The 15,822-nt window shown below is 35.3% G+C and overlaps 1 protein-coding gene across 5 annotated transcripts; it reads left to right on the top strand.

Annotated features, from left to right (window-relative positions):
* The first annotated feature begins 670 nt into the window (after positions 1–670).
* Positions 671–3,259, top strand: LOC132300205 (glucan endo-1,3-beta-glucosidase-like). Of its 5 annotated transcripts, none has more exons than XM_059797191.1 (3): positions 671–1,114; positions 1,302–1,699; positions 2,336–3,259. In XM_059797191.1, exons 1-3 carry the CDS (start codon positions 1,024–1,026, stop codon positions 2,930–2,932), a joined length of 1,086 nt encoding a protein of 361 aa, XP_059653174.1. In that variant the 5' UTR covers positions 671–1,023; the 3' UTR covers positions 2,933–3,259. The 5 variants fall into 5 exon arrangements, with proteins under 5 accessions (XP_059653174.1, XP_059653176.1, XP_059653177.1 ...); XM_059797193.1 differs by having other exon boundaries at positions 673–1,158; XM_059797194.1 differs by having other exon boundaries at positions 673–1,203; positions 1,361–1,699.
* Positions 3,260–15,822: the final 12,563 nt, after the last annotated feature.

The raw sequence follows: 15,822 nt of genomic DNA, 5'->3' as shown, positions 1-15,822 counted from the left end.
AATTTAGTGATACAATTTTTGAGAGAGAGAGAGAGAGAGAGTGAGTGGGAGAGGCTGAAGGAGAATCATGTGAGAGAATTTTAGAAATAAAGAAGAGGTGAATTTGAATCAAAGTGATTATTTTGAGTCTTTTATATAATAGGGGAAGTATGAGTATTTGTACTAAAGTCGTTTAACTTTTTATATAAATTGTTTTAATACGAGTCACTCATATTACTCAAATTTATTTTAAAATAAAAAAATATAAACGAATTGATCATGAATCACTCTACCACATCTAAAATTATCCCATAAAGAGAACACACAACCAAGGTAATTAAAAAAAAAAAGAGTAAAAATAACGTGGCTCAACAAAGAAAAAGATTTGCACGAGTGAAAAACTACTTACTTTTATTATAAAAAAATTACAACACTCAACGAACTACCAATAGTTAATCCATAGTCCATACTTGAACAAATAAAAAAGGACCACCTCTCTCGCTCTCTCGCTCGCTCGCTCTTGGCCCTCAATCCTTTCTCATCCACTCAACTTTTCTCTGCCCACTTGTAGCTGCCACAAAAGCTATTCTCATCCACTCACACTTGTGGCTGCGGACTTAGCTGCCACAAAAGCTATCCATTACTTCTTCATTCCTATTTCCTGTGGCTTCATTAAACTCCAGCTCATAGACATCTGTTGACATACAAAGCTATCCGTCCAATGTACCAATTGTGGTGGACAACACACCTCCCAACGAATCACAGCACACCGTTTGATTTACTGTTCTCATTCTTTCATTGCATGACATCACATGTTTAGTTCGTTTTCACCTACTAACTCGAAATTAAATAAAAAATTCAAAAAAAATTCATACATACAAATAGATTTTATTTGGATAAATATCTATCAAACTCCACATTACTCATTAATGTCAATGGCTCTTGATTAATTTTCATCTCTTGCCCATATACAAGGAATGAAGAGATTGTAGCATTCCATCTATACATACATACATACATATATTAATTCTTCCTCTCTTCTTAATGGATATTTATACGAATTTGGTACCAAAATTTTATCTGGGTGCTATATTGCTAATACTTGGGCTATTGTTTCCTACCATAAACAAAGCAGGTCTCCTCTCTCTCTCTCTCCCCCCATAGAAGTGATTTCATATTGTATGTGCTAGTGTTTGCTCATCATTAATTCTTGTACCCTGTAAAGTAATTTCACTACTTTCAACAGTGAAAGTCACCATTAGGATGACTTTCCTTTATACATTGTTGCTCATATTAGTCTAGTTTTCTCCTATTGCATACAGGAGCACAATCCATAGGTGTGTGCAATGGACTAAATGGCAGCAATTTACCATCGGCGCAGGAAACTGTAGACTTATACAAATCCGAAGGCATTGGGAGGATGCGAATCTATAATCCAGACCAAGCAACACTGCAGGCCCTTAGAGGATCCAATATAGAACTCATCCTCGGCGTTCCGAACTCAGATCTTCAACCGCTTGCATCCGATGCTTCAGCCGCAACTCAATGGGTTCAGAAGAATGTAATAGCCTACTCACCCGATGTCAAGCTCCGATACATTTCTGTGGGAAATAAAGTTGATCCCAACAATCCTACAAGTCCTTTTGTTCAGTTTGTTCTCCCCGCAATGCGAAACATCCACAACGCGATTGTAGCAGCTGGATTACAAGACCAAATCAAGGTTTTGTTGCTTTGCTCTGCTCTGATATCATTTTATTAAAAATAAAAATAAAAAAAAAGGCTAAATGCGCACATAAATTAGTCATTTGGAACTTTACTAGGTTAGTATAACGGGTAGACACTTGTCCGTGGAACTTGTCTCTTTCTTATAGAGAATTACCGAGAGAAGAAGACTTGAAATATCTTTACTAATTACTCTTATACTATATCCTCTTGATCAAAGGACTAATCCTATGTTCACTCATCATTGCGGGTTCTGATGTACGATTGTCTTGCTGGTTTAACTTCTAATCGGGAGTCTATCGCCAAATTAATAGAGTTTCTTATTCAATCTTTTCTGGATCATTTTATTTGGTAGAGATTGAAGGAATTTTTTATAATTTTGATTCATAAAAAATTTAGGCAAATATATTTTCAGTTTCAATTTAAAGTCGATTATAGTTGTGGAGGTGGGTGTGAGTTGGACCGAAGAATTAGGGCTTAAAAGTCTCATGCCTTTTGGTTATACATAACTTTCACAATTGATCGCACTTATTACTCCTTCTAAGATAATTAAATAATTTAAATGCACGCATGCATCATGCATTTTAAAATTTTTGAACGACAAAATAATAAAATAAAGTTTATTTTCTAACAGATTTCAACAGCAACACATGTGCACCTTTTGGGCAATTGGTACCGTCCGTCACAAAGCGTATTTGCAGAGAGGGCACAGTCGTTCATGGAGCCAATCATCGGCTTCCTAATTAACAATAGTGCCCCATTACTCACCAGCATATACCCTTACTATATCTATGTTAGTGACACACAAAACTTTCAGCTTCCTTATGCCTTATTTACTGAATCAGGAGTAATTGTACGAGACGGTTCGTTAGGCTACACAAACCTTTTTGATGTTTTGTTGGATGCCATGTACTCTGCTGTTGAGAAGGTAGGTGGACGGAGTTTGAAGATTGTGGTTTCGGAGAGTGGCTGGCCGTCTGCGGGTGGTACTGCAGCAACTGTGGAGAATGCAAACACTTACTATAGAAATTTGATGAATCATGTCAAGGGAGGGACTCCAAAGAGGCCAGGGAAGGCTATAGAAACTTATTTGTTCGCCATGTTTGACGAGAACCAATCTAAAGGGGAAGAGATTCAAGCTCATTTTGGCCTGTTCGATCCTAATAGGCAGCCTAAATACCAAATTTCTTTTAAATTAGTTTCTTTTTATTTCTATTGTCCTGTCAGATAACTCCCCACAATACTCTTGGCAAACTCAAACTCTGTAGATACAATTACATATATATGTGTGTGTGTGTGTGTGTCAAATCTCTCTAATTCATTTTAAAAATTCACCACTATCTTAAATGAAAGCAATTTATCAAGGTCCATGGCCTAATTGTATCTAAAGAGTTTGAGTTCTTCAAGAGTATTGTGGGAGTTATTTGCACACAAAAAGTAAACTAGTATTAGAAATCCTTCTAATTAACTTTAGGGACAAGTGCTGAAAACACTCCTCCTAATGTATACTCTTGTAGTACTTTTATCCTCTATTTGAAAAGTGTGCAAATTAAAATCACTCCTAATTTTTTCAAATTGTGGGAAAATACCACTCATCCAAAAATTTAACATAAATTAGTGTTGTAATATCTATTTTATCCTTTTTAATCTTTCAAAAATGCTCAAGAAGTGTATATGCTACTTCTTATGGTATAGGGTGCACATTATTATTATTATTATTATTATTATTCTAGATTAGGCTAAATTGGTTTTGTGAGATATATTTTTGTAAATTGGCATATTTCGGTAACAAAATAAGTCCTAGTCGAGTTGTAATTTCAGTTACCATATCAGACTCAACATTGACTGCGGAATTCAGAGGTTGAATAAAAGAGAAAAGAGGTTGAATAAAAGAGGAAAGTACTGTTGCTCATTGAAAAGGAAAGAATAACACATTAGGACATCGTTTCCCACTAAAGACACAATAATATACATGGTATATTTTCAAAGTTCCAAAAATACAGAATTTCCATGTTCATATTGGATTCTGTCAAGCGGGAACTGGTACCAAGATTTGGGAATCAGTTCCAGAAGCTGCAATTCGAAGAACTCTTTACTGTCCTTTAGGAACCAGTAGCAAGATTGGGAATCGGTTCCACAAGTCCTCATTGCAAAAGGTTACAGTTTCCTTGTTCTGTTTAATACTTTTTTTATTCCACTTTCCTTCCAAGTCCTATGCACAAAATTTCCTTCATTTTCAAAAGGAATAGGACTTTGCAAACCTCTATATAAACCATGTCATATACATTGGTTTATTCACAGCTTTTGATCTACAAATTCATTATTCTTAAAAGCTTTAGGAAGATTATTTTTCCAAAAAATCAGAGTTGATTTTTCTGTCATCTTTCTAAAACACATACACATAAACACATAGAGAGTTTAGAGTTGTGGTGTTCAAATCCTGATCATGATCATACGGTTGCATCTACATCGATCAGATGAAAGCAGATCTACTTCTACATCGAATTCAGACGATTGAAGAATAGAAATAAAAGCGATCACACTTTGAAAGGGTTAGAGCATTCAAGGAGTGTTATCTAATCTACCTGCTACTCTTCTACAAATATCAAGCATAAGCCTGAGGTCAAATTGCTGTTGGACAGGGAGTCGCAAAGCTAGAGGATTGTCAGCAGTTGGTGTTTGGTAGAACGATAGGATGTGAGCCAGAGTCAAAGTTCAATGTACTTTGTTTCAAGCATAGTGGATCGGTTTACTTTAGACTGCACAGTCCGCGAGGTTTTTCTCGTAACGGTTGGCGTATTTTATTAACTGGAGTTTCCTCGCTAAAATTCTGGTGTCATCTTTAACTTTATACTTTACTTATTTTATCTGCATGTGATTAATTATTTAATTGCTAAAATAAGTAAATTTGGTAAAGACACAGATCTATTTTAAAACAAACAAAATTTTCTTAAGTATTTTCAGCTGCGTACAACTCACAATTTGGTATCAGAGCCAATCTCTACACATTGAGTTAATCCTTGCAGGAAAGTTTTGTTTTGTTTTTCAAAAATTGTTTTCAAAATCATGTCTTATGCGTTGAAAGAATGTGGTTCTAATCAACGTGATCCTTTATTTGAAGGAGATAATTACAATTTTTGAAAATCAAAGATGAGAGCTTATTTGCAAAATTCTGGTTGTAAAACTTGGGCAATAGTTGAATCTGGCTATACACCTCCTACAGTAGATACAACTGTGGATGGTAAAATAGTCAAAGAGTTAAAAGATACTTTTGCTTTTACTACTATTGAAACTGAGCGTAATGATGCTAATGGTAAAGCTTTTTATTCAATTATTAATTCTGTTGTTCCATCTGAATATGCTAGAATTTCTGATTGTAAAACTGCTAAAGAAGCTTGGGATACTTTGCAGGTTACTCATGAAGGAACTTCAAAAGTGAAGTTGTCCAAAATGTAGTTGTTTTCTCATAAATTTGGGAACATAGTGATGAAAGAAGATGAAACCTTTTCTGATTTTTATTCTAGTCATCTTGAAATAATTTCTGAACTGCGTTACTTAGGTAAAAAAGTTAGTGATAAGAAAATCTGTGAGAAAATCTTAAGGTCTTTACCTAAAAGATTCCAGATTAGAGTTGAAACTATCATTAAACATTGGGATTTGTCTTCCAGTAAAGTAGATAAGATGGTAGGTTCATTGAAAACTTTTGAGATGCAGAACTTTGATTTAAATCAGAAGAGAAAAATCTTGCTTTAAAATCTACACAAGTTGAGAATTCTGTGGATGATGATTCTGATGATGATCTTGCATTCTTGCTAAGGCAATATAGTCAAATTTTGCAAAGACAATAGAGGAGTAGGAATAGCAACATGGCTAATCCTAAAAATTTTGACAAGACATTAAAGTTTAGGTTTAATGAAAAGAAAGTAGAAGAATTAAAAGAAACTGAATTTAGTTGCTCGAATTATGGTGGCAAAGGTCACGCATCCAATATTTATTCTAGTCCTAGGAAAGAACAAAATGATAGGAACAAAGGAAAAGCAATGAAAATTTCTATGTCTGAAATTCTACTTTAAGTGATAATGATTCTCCTCTAGATGATACTAATGATTTTTCTTATGTTGTTTTTCTTGAGAGAGGTCTTCATGTCATGTCTTTGTCTAACTCTGATATTTCAGATAACGAAGCCAATGAAGTTCATGATGAACAGGTGGAAAAGGCTGAAAAGGACGATGAAAGGTTGAAGAAGATGGTCAAAGAAACCATTGGAGTTAAACAGGCAATCAATAAGCTAGCAAAAGAGCTTATCCAAGCAAAATGAGAGAATGAAGATCTAAATAAACAAATTGATGAAGGCAAACGGAAAGCTTTTGAAAGCAATTCTGTCATCACTGAGCTTGAGAAAAAGATCATCATTCTTGCAGAGAAGGTAAGTATTGCTAACTCATTGAAGGAATGTCTTGCTTTGAAAAATAATTATCTTGAAATTGAATTGAAATCTGAAAAAGATAAACTGAAAGGGTTCAATATGAGTTAAAACTATTTGAATAAGATAATCAACATAGGTAAGGATGTGAATGATAAAACAGGGTTAGGATTTGTTAAAGGTTCTTCTAGTAAATAAGGTAAAACAACATTTGTTAAACCTGCTATTATGCCTAAGCCATGTTTGCCTGATGCATCACATTCTGATATGTCTTATGTGCCTAAATTGTTGCATTGCACTTTTTGTGGAAAGAATGGACATAAGTATAACTCATGCCTTCATAAGAAAAAGAAAGATTTTTCTAAAAATCATTCTCAAAATTCTCATGCTAAGAAAAAGGTGCGTTCCAGGAAGAAAAAGAATGTTGTGTCACCTAAGATTTCTAGAGTTGAAAATTTGCCTAAGAAAGAGGTAAAGAAAGAAAAAGAATTTCATGAAATGAGAGTGAGAACTATTTGGATCAAAAAGTATGATTTGATCAATTATGTGCCTGTTGAGTCCATGGAACAAGTTTCCAAAAGGACTTCACCTTCAAACTAACTCCTATGAAATTCAGTGATCATGGCTTGTATTTAAAAGTAAAATTTTGTTGTCATTGGATCACTTGTTAGGGTTTGGAGTTTCTGATCATAGTCTTCATGATATATTTGAGAAAATTCTTCCATTGAATTTATGATCAATCTTTGAATACAAATTTGGACACATGATTTTTGATTAAAAATATATTCTTGGTTTGTAATCTATACAATGAAAGTTCATTTGAATTGATTAAGGGATGTTTAGATTTAAATATCTTAAGTTAATAACCTTCTGTGCACTAGTCCAAATCTGAAAATTTTGATTGAAAATATTTGAATTGTTGACTAGGGTATATTGATCATAAAAGTTATAAAGGTTATTATCTGAAAAAAAAAATAAAAAATAAAAAATAAAAAATAAAAAATAAAATCAGCTTGAAAAAGAAAAGAAAAATGTGAAAAGTGTTGAATTCTTTATTTAGGATAAGGCTACCTATTGAGATGTGTTCGAAAGCTCCCATTAAACTTTGAAGAGGAGCTAAATGAGTAAAAAGAAAGGTGAAGACAAGTTAAATTGGGGAATTGTTGTCTGCCCTTTAGAGTGAAAGCCACCTTACTTAGAAAAATTATTCAAAGACAATTTTATCTTGATATATTTCGGTTAATATGGTTTGGACAATGATTTATTGATAATTGATTGAAAATTGATGAGATGTATTGCACACACACACTTGGACTTGCTAGATTGATTTCTAAATATTTCATTAAGATTTGGAAGTTAAAATTCGTGTTGTGATTATTTCCTAAGAATTGAAATTAATTGAATATTCTGTGGAGTCAAAATTTTTGTTAAAGGATATCTCTGAAAATTTTCTGAAAATTTAGATCATGTGTGACTTAAATTACTTTGATTGACTATTCAATGATTTGTTCTTAATTTTGTTTAAAATAAAAATAAAAAAATAAAAAAATGGAAAAACTATCATTGAGTGATTCAAAAAGTCCGATAGAAAAATTTTCTAGAAAAATTTCAAGTCTAAAAAGCATTATGTCATCTTCCTGTAATGTCTCCAAATTTTTCTATTTTTCAATTTCTGGAATTTTCTGTTTTTGCAAGGGCATTTTCGTCTTTTGCCGTTTTTCGTACCGGACACTGTGGAGTGTGTCGAGTGTGTCGATGAGTTGGTTGGGCATTTTATTGACCCTTTGAAATGCAAGGGTTGTCATTTTGTATTTTTTTCAGTTTTCGGGCCGGACTGACCCGTGTGGGACCCACTGCCGGAATTGTCGAGTACGGGGATTTTAGTTGGATCCATTTGCATCATATTTACTTTATTTAATGTGTTTAAAGTGATTGTGAATTAAATGTGTATATATGTATGTGTGTGATGTAAAATGGAAATAAAAGAAAAAAGGAAAATAAATTATTTTGAGGTGGGGCCCACTACCACTTTAAGTGGTCAAGAGATCACATTGATCTCACATTTCTCTTCTTCACATTCTCTCTCTCCGCTAGTCTCTCTCTCTCACCCCTTTCCCTTGCTTTTTCTTTTTCATTTTCTATCAAGACTACAAATCTTGATTTCTCCCTCAATACTTGAAAATTTTGGAAGCCGTTTGCAGCAATTCGAAGAGAACGGTGAGATCTTCACATTCATATAAGCAATTTCAGTTTTAGTGCACTCTAGGGATTCCAGTTTTGAGACCTATTTTGGGGGGTTTTTCATCCTCCTTGATGTAGGGGTCTCTAATTCTCATATTCTTGTACTTTCATGAATTTTTCTTATTTTAATTGTTATCAAGTATGATTAATTTGAGTAGATTGTCTCTTGAATGACTTAATTGTGTATATGAAGTATGCAAATTTGTGTATTTGTTAAATAGTATGAGAAGCATCCCTTATTTAAATTGATTTCCTTGAAAATGATATAATTGTTGTAATAGAAAATCTATGTTTATATGTGTTGATGGTATTATATGAGAAGCATGCCTAAATGCTAATTTCCATGCCATTGTGTTTATGATATTTTCCTAGAAATTTCTATGAAGAAGCATGTTAAATTGTGAAGCTTAAATTTCCTCTATTTTCATACAGTTGGGAAAATATGTAGCATGAATCTATAGCATTGGGCATGAAAGAAAAAGGAAAAGTGTTTTGACATGAAAATGAAAGAGATTTTTGGGGATAAATTTTGAGATAACTCAGTTACCGCGGAGTCACCAAAGGGCCTGTGTGTTAATATAACCTAGAGGGAATTAGGGGAAACACCCTAGCGTGGCTGAGCTAGTTGGGCCCCAAATGATGCCGCGGGGGTACCAAGGGTCAGGGACAGTAGCCAATCCTTCTGTCGTGTCACTGCGGAGTCACCAAAGGACGGGTTATATTAACAGTTTGTGAAGCGATGGATGTTTCTGAAAATAGGGAGTGACATACATGGCATTGCATTCATGGCATGACATTTATTTGTTTTGAACTTGAAATTGATATTGTATTTTTCCCGACGTAGCATGACCCCGCTCGCTATTGCCCTATTCATTGTTTGGATTCACGAGGTCACAAAAGGTGTGTCTTAGGTACCACCTATTAAGCTTTATGCTCACCCTATTATTTAAACATTTTTTAGGACATGGGAAAGAAATGGCAGATGATATTCCACCACATGCCTAATTTGGATTAGAAGATTATTTTGCTATTTTTGTATCTAAGTCTCACTATTTCTATAAAACTTAGTATATTGTATTCTGTACGGAGACTTATGGACTCTTGTTATTGTAATTATATTCATGGACTGTAAGTAGATGTAATTGGAGTAAAACTTTAGTATGTAAGCATGAGACTATGTATAAGACAAGTACTCCTTTATTCTGGATGAATGGGATGATGATGATGGGTTATTTTGAGGAGGTTGCTGATGTTGTTGTTTAGGGAATGTTTTATATTATTTGCATTGTGTACTGAGACAGGTTAGATAAATTATGAAGGTCCAAGAGAGGCCATTGCATTTTTATGCATTTAAGCAGGTTGGCATACGACCCTTTTTAATAAAGGTCATGCTGATTTTTTTTTATAGTTAGTATCAGATTAGGGTCGTTACAGTTCCTACCGGTTCACTGATCCCCTACCGATTCAAGGTGTCAAGTTGTAAGGCCATACCTTACTAGAGCTTGGCTACTGGTACTACAAGTTTGGTACCGGGTTCGAAAGTGGTCATCGCTTTCAAAAGGTCACTGCCCAGTGGGAATCAGTTCCCAAATGGGCTATAGGTTCCTAGCAGCGTGAATAGGCATAAAAGGAACACTTTTTGCAAATTGTTGGGCATTGTTGTATAAACCTTTCTCTCTCTAGAGTACCCATTTTTTCTCTATATTGCTCACATATATTCACATCTTCAAGTACATTATTCTTATAATATTGTTACATACATTCAATCATATATTGTGATATTTGTATCAACATCAAGAATTAAAGATTGAAGCTTGGAAGTTGAAGAGAATTTATGGAGTTTGGGATTTGAGAAAATTAGAGATTGAGACTTGTTTGGGTTGTGATTTAAGCTTTGTGCTTGATTGTTGGGGGTGTTTGAAGAATCAAAACAAGCTTGTTCAAGAACAAGTTGTGAAGTGCACACCAAGTGTTTAATAAATTTACCGAGTGAACTCCGAAGCTTCAAACCAAATTTCTTTGAACACAAGATGCCTCTGAGACTATCCAAGAAGGACAAAGGAAAAGGTATTGCATCACCTTTACCTCCCAAGAGAGCCCGAATGACAATTTCTATTCAGGAACCGCAAGAGGGTTCGAATGTTCCAAGGTATGCTCCGACTTCTCCTGTGTGCTTTACCTCTCCTACCACTAAGATACCACCTGGGTATCCTTCAGTAACTGACGTTGGGAAGGTTTTGTTTACTCAAGAACACTTCTATAATGAGCATGCTTGGCAAGTATACACTAAAGTGTATAAAAATGGTCTAATTAAGTCGGAATGAAATGTGAACCTGAAGAAGCTTAGAGACAGTCCGGTGAAGAAATTGGTTGACTACATTTAGAAGCACAAGTGGTTGTTCATTACCACAATGGCGAATTCCTACAGTCCAGACTTAGTTCACTACTTCTACTTAAATATCCAAAAAGTTTATGATTCTAGATTTTGAGGTTTCATTGTTCTGGAAGGACTATGTGGTTCATACTAATGTGATCGGCAAAGATCTTGCCATTCCCAAGAATTTTTCAAACACTGGCTACCGTCTTCCACTCGAACATTCCGGGCTGAAGTAGGAAGATATTTGCAATGAGTTATGTGTTCCTGACTCACCAAGGTTTCCTGACTACATTCCCAATCGCTATCTTACAGATGAGGCGGCATTTCTGAATTTATTTGTTATCTCTAACCTTGGCTACTTCGAGAAGAAGGATGTCATCTCCGTAGATCGTGTAGAGGTATTATATCTCTTATCCATTGATGTTGTGATTCATCTTGATTCGTCTATTTATGGACTGATGGTAGCACACTACAAGAATAATACCAAGAAAAAATCATCTCCATTCCTTATGATCATCATGGGTTTGTATCGGCATTTTGAGATTCCACTTCCACCCCGTGCTCATTATATTGAGATCATGTCCGAGATGGATGTTAGAATGTTTAAAAAGGCCAAATTTGCAAGAGCTTCATCCAGGAAAACGAGTAGGACTTCAGCTGCTTCTTCATCATCTCTTCCAGAGGTTACTAAGCTCTTTCCAACTAAGCGGGATTTTAACACTCTGGATGCTAATTTGCTCTACTCTTTGATTCTTCAGAATCAAAAAGCTTTGATGGACGCTATTCTTGATCTTCAAGAAAATGTTTGATTGCTTAAAGAGCAGAGGATGGGTGGTACTTCTGAGGACGTATATAGACCAGCCCTCCAAATCCGTCACTTGTTGCTAAGGATGAAAGAGAAGAAGAAGATGAGACAGATGAGGATGCTGAGGATGGCAGTGGGAGTGACACTGATGGTGGTGATGAGGATGTTCCGACATTTACCGTTCCGTTCATTGGAGATGCTCCTGATGCTTGATTATATGTTCATATCATTCATGCTTCACTTTTTGCTCAATTATTACATTGTCTAGACTTAATATTTTTGGATATTTTGTTTTGGTTTCTGACATGTATTAAATTGATTCCTGTTTACTCTGTTTTAGTGTTATTTCTCTCTTTTTTTTGTTATTACTTGACAATTTTGTTCCAAAAAGGGAGAGAACAAGGTTACATTAAGGGGGAGAAAGGGAGGAACTCTAAATTTTTTTGGATAATTCATTCAGGGGGAGTTTTTTATTTGTTTATTAAACTTTCACTGGTAGTTTTGCTTGATTTATGTGCAGGATATCAACTGAGATTTTGTCCAAGCAAAGAAGAGAGAACAGAGAAATTTTTTTTTCGTGTTTCCTTAACCAGTTGTAATTTACTTTCTGCTTTGGGTAGATTATAAATTGTTTTTAGGGTTTTATCATGAAATTGTCAAAAGGGGAGATTATGATATATATTTTTGTAAATTGGCATATTTCGATAACAAAACAAGTCCTAGTCGAGTTGTAATTTCAGTTACCATATTAGACTTGACATCGATTGTGGAATTCAGAGGTTGAATAGAAGAGGAAAGTACTGTTGCTCATTAAAAAGGAAAGAATAACACATTAGGACATCGTTTCCCACTTAGGACACAATGATATACATGGTATATTTTTAAAGTTCCAAAAATACAAAATTTCCAAGTTCATATTGGATTATGTCAAGTGGGAACCGGTACCAAGATTTGGGAACCAATTCCAGAAACTACAATTTGAAGAACTCTTTACTATCCTTTGGGAACCAGTAGCAAGATTGGGAACCGGTTCCACAAGTCCTGATTGCGAAAGGTTTACAGTTTCCTTATTCTGTTGAATACCTTTTTTCTTCAACTTTCCTTCCAAGTCCTATGCACGAAATTTCTTTTATTTTCAGAAAGAATAGGACTTTGCAAACCTCTATATAAACCATGTCATATACATTGGTTTATTCATGGCTTTTGATCTGCAAATTCATTATTCTTAAAAGCCTTAAGAAGATTATTTTTGCAAAAAATCAGAGTTGATTTTTCTGTCATCTTTCTAGAACACATACACATAAACACATAGAGAGTTTAGAGTTATGGTGTTCAAATCCTAATTGTGATCATACAGTTGCATCTACATCGATCAAACGAAACAGATCTACTTCTACATCGAATTCAGACGATTGAAGAATAGAAGTAAAAGTGATCACACTTTGAAAGGGATGGAGTAATCGAGGAGTGTTGTCTAATCTACCTGCTACTTTTCTACAAATATCAAGCATAAGCTTGAGGTCAAGTTGCTGTTGGACGGGGAGTCACAAAGCCAGATGATTGTCAGCAATTAGTGTTTGGTAGAACGATAGGGTGTGAGCCAGAGTCAAAGTTTAGTGTAATTTGTTTCAAGCATAATGGATCAGTTTACTTTGGACTGCACAGTCCACGAGGTTTTTCCCATAACAGTTGACATATTTTATCAACTGGGGTTTCTTCGCTAAAATCCTGGTGTCATCTCTAAATTTATACTTTACTTATTTTATCTGCATGTGATTAATTATTTAATTGCTAAAATAAGTAAAGTTGGTAAAGACACAGATTTGTTTTAAAACAAACAAAATTTTCTAAGTATTTTCCGCTGCATACGGCTAACAGGTTTAGGTCAGGCTAAATTGGTTTGAGATTCTTCAACCCCAACTAACAGAAGGCCAGCCACGCATATCAATCTAGCACCCGTGAGCTACGATGACGATGGTGTCAACTGAAGCTCTCAAGACGACTATGGCAAAGGCAAAGCCACACTAAAGATGAAACCTCTAGCACAGGGACCTCTGCAGTTCTCTCTAACTCTCACGGTATCAATTTCAAGCGTATGTTCTCCATCTTCTTAGTTTTGGGTCCTGCTCATGACGTCAATCAAGGCATCATTGATGAAGGTGAAGGTGGTGCAGACAGTGATCTTATTGATGTCGAGGTCACGAAGTGAGAGGTGGAGGTTACGGATGACCAGGAGGAGGCTGTTGGAAAGGTCGACGTGGATGACGTTTGGGCACATTTTCGGCGATGACTTAATGGGTTTGTCAATATCAGACAATGGTGAGCTCAATCTATTATAGAATTTCCTAGATTTTAGGTGAAAGATCGGTGGTGATTGAAGAATCTCAAAAAAGGTTGGGTTGTAAAAAAGATGTATGTTTTATGTACAAGTAAAGGTATAATTACATGAAGTAGGGTGGTTTAATGATTCTAGTTAGTTTCTTTTACAAAGTTCTGTTCTTTATTATAGTTTGAGTCTTGACAATATATTGTATGTGTGCTGTGTCTTGTTCACAAGTAGAAAATATGGTAAATTGGAATGAACAATGCTTAAATATAAAGGTTCAAATGCAAAAAACCCCATTTACTATCGATAGAGTGCAAATAAGTCCCTCTGTAGTATAAACCCCCTCTAAACTATCGATTTGGTGTAAATACCCCCCTCGAGACTTAAAATGATAGACTATAATGATCTCATATCAGTAGAATAAATTAATATATAAAATTGTAGACTATGTAAAATGATGATTTTGTCCTTCCCTCCCTTAGAATTTCTCTCTAAAATGACTCTGCGCTATGGGAACCTATCTTCAGTATCTGTGCCTCGATTACGATCATTCTCTCCTTCTCTACCCCTCTCTCTCTCTCTACCCATAACTGTCCACCCTCTTTTAATCTCCACGTTTACCACCATAGTTGCTGCCACCACCATGTTACAGCCCATCAACTCAAATTAACTCCACCCTTACGCCACCGACAAATCAAATAACACAAATATATATATATATATATATATATATATATATATATATAGATGCATCAAATGTTCAATCTTGCTTTAATAGACTGCAAATCACAAATCTGACTTCGAGGATGGCCATCGTTGGTCTAACAGACTTGCAAATCTGACTCCGACGATTCCAGATTCTGACGACGTAGTGGCGAACACTCTGAGGATGACGCAGCGGTGAACACTGCGAGGACAATAGTTGATAACGAATCCGAGGATGGCAGTTTATGACGAATGGATCTTGTAGATTCTGATTAAGAATATGTTCTGCAGATTCTGGCAATGAATGGGTTTGGCAAATTCCGGCGAGGAGATTGGTGATGGGTTTAGGACAATGGTGATTGTGGTGGCGGTAACAATTGGTGATGGGTTGGAATTGGGATTTGTGTGGGTGATTTTGGGGTTAATTTGAGGTGGTGATTGGTGATGGGTTGGGACTGGGATAGTGGTGATTTGTGTTGATGTGTGATTTTACAGTGATGGGTTGGGATTGGGATAATGGTGGCTTGTGGTGGTGATTAGTGATGGGTGGGATTGGGACAGTGGTGGTTTGTGTTGATGTGTGCCATAGCCACCACTCTTCTCATCCTCTATATTTCAGTGCTCCGACCCATAGATTCCCTCCAAATAATGTTCGCCGACTGCTTCTCCGACTAAGTCGCCAGTGTGGCGGCTCTCGCTCCCGTTGTGCTGCCACCGACCTCAGCATTAACAACCTCACTGGTTGTGGTGAGGGGTGTAGAAGAGAAGGGCAGAATAGGAAGAGGAAAGGAAAAATTAGGATTTTTAAATTTACTTCGTGTCCATTTTCACCAAAAAGTGATTTGAGGGAATTATTTGCACTTTTTTTATTTTTTATTTTATAAACTTAAATGATCAAATGATCATCAACATTATACATCAATTTACCTCATTTATATATTTCATTATATATCTTTTCATTTCAAAATGTTTATACCATTGCAAACATGTGAATGCAGTAATCATCATCATGAATTATATACTCGAATGTACTAAAATGATCCAAAGAATAAGACTACAAGTTTGAGACTCTTATGATCATAATTACAATATTTTTTTCAATATCAACAAATGTGGTCATCTTTACAAAATAAATGCCATACATAAAAAATCACACTTATGGCCCCTAAAGCAAAATAAATGCATACATGTGTGTGGAATGTCCCAAAAATGCCATAAATGATAAAATATGCCCCAATGGAATA

This window comes from Cornus florida, unplaced genomic scaffold, assembly GCF_030987335.1.
Source record: "Cornus florida cultivar Cherokee Brave unplaced genomic scaffold, ASM3098733v1 CherokeeBrave_3.0.0_Hap2_Chr03, whole genome shotgun sequence".
Taxonomy (NCBI): Eukaryota; Viridiplantae; Streptophyta; class Magnoliopsida; order Cornales; family Cornaceae; genus Cornus; species Cornus florida.
Note: the sequence above shows the minus strand (reverse complement) of the source record. Positions and strands in the feature narration are given on the sequence as shown.

Bases quoted from the DNA above. Each gene is read 5' to 3' on its own strand.
- LOC132300205 (XM_059797191.1), top strand. From the start codon at position 1,024: ATGGATATTTATACGAATTTGGTACCAAAATTTTATCTGGGTGCTATA. The intron at 1,115-1,301 runs GTCTCCTCTCTC...TATTGCATACAG, and splicing joins TCCTACCATAAACAAAGCAG to GAGCACAATCCATAGGTGTG. The intron at 1,700-2,335 runs GTTTTGTTGCTT...ATTTTCTAACAG, and splicing joins GATTACAAGACCAAATCAAG to ATTTCAACAGCAACACATGT.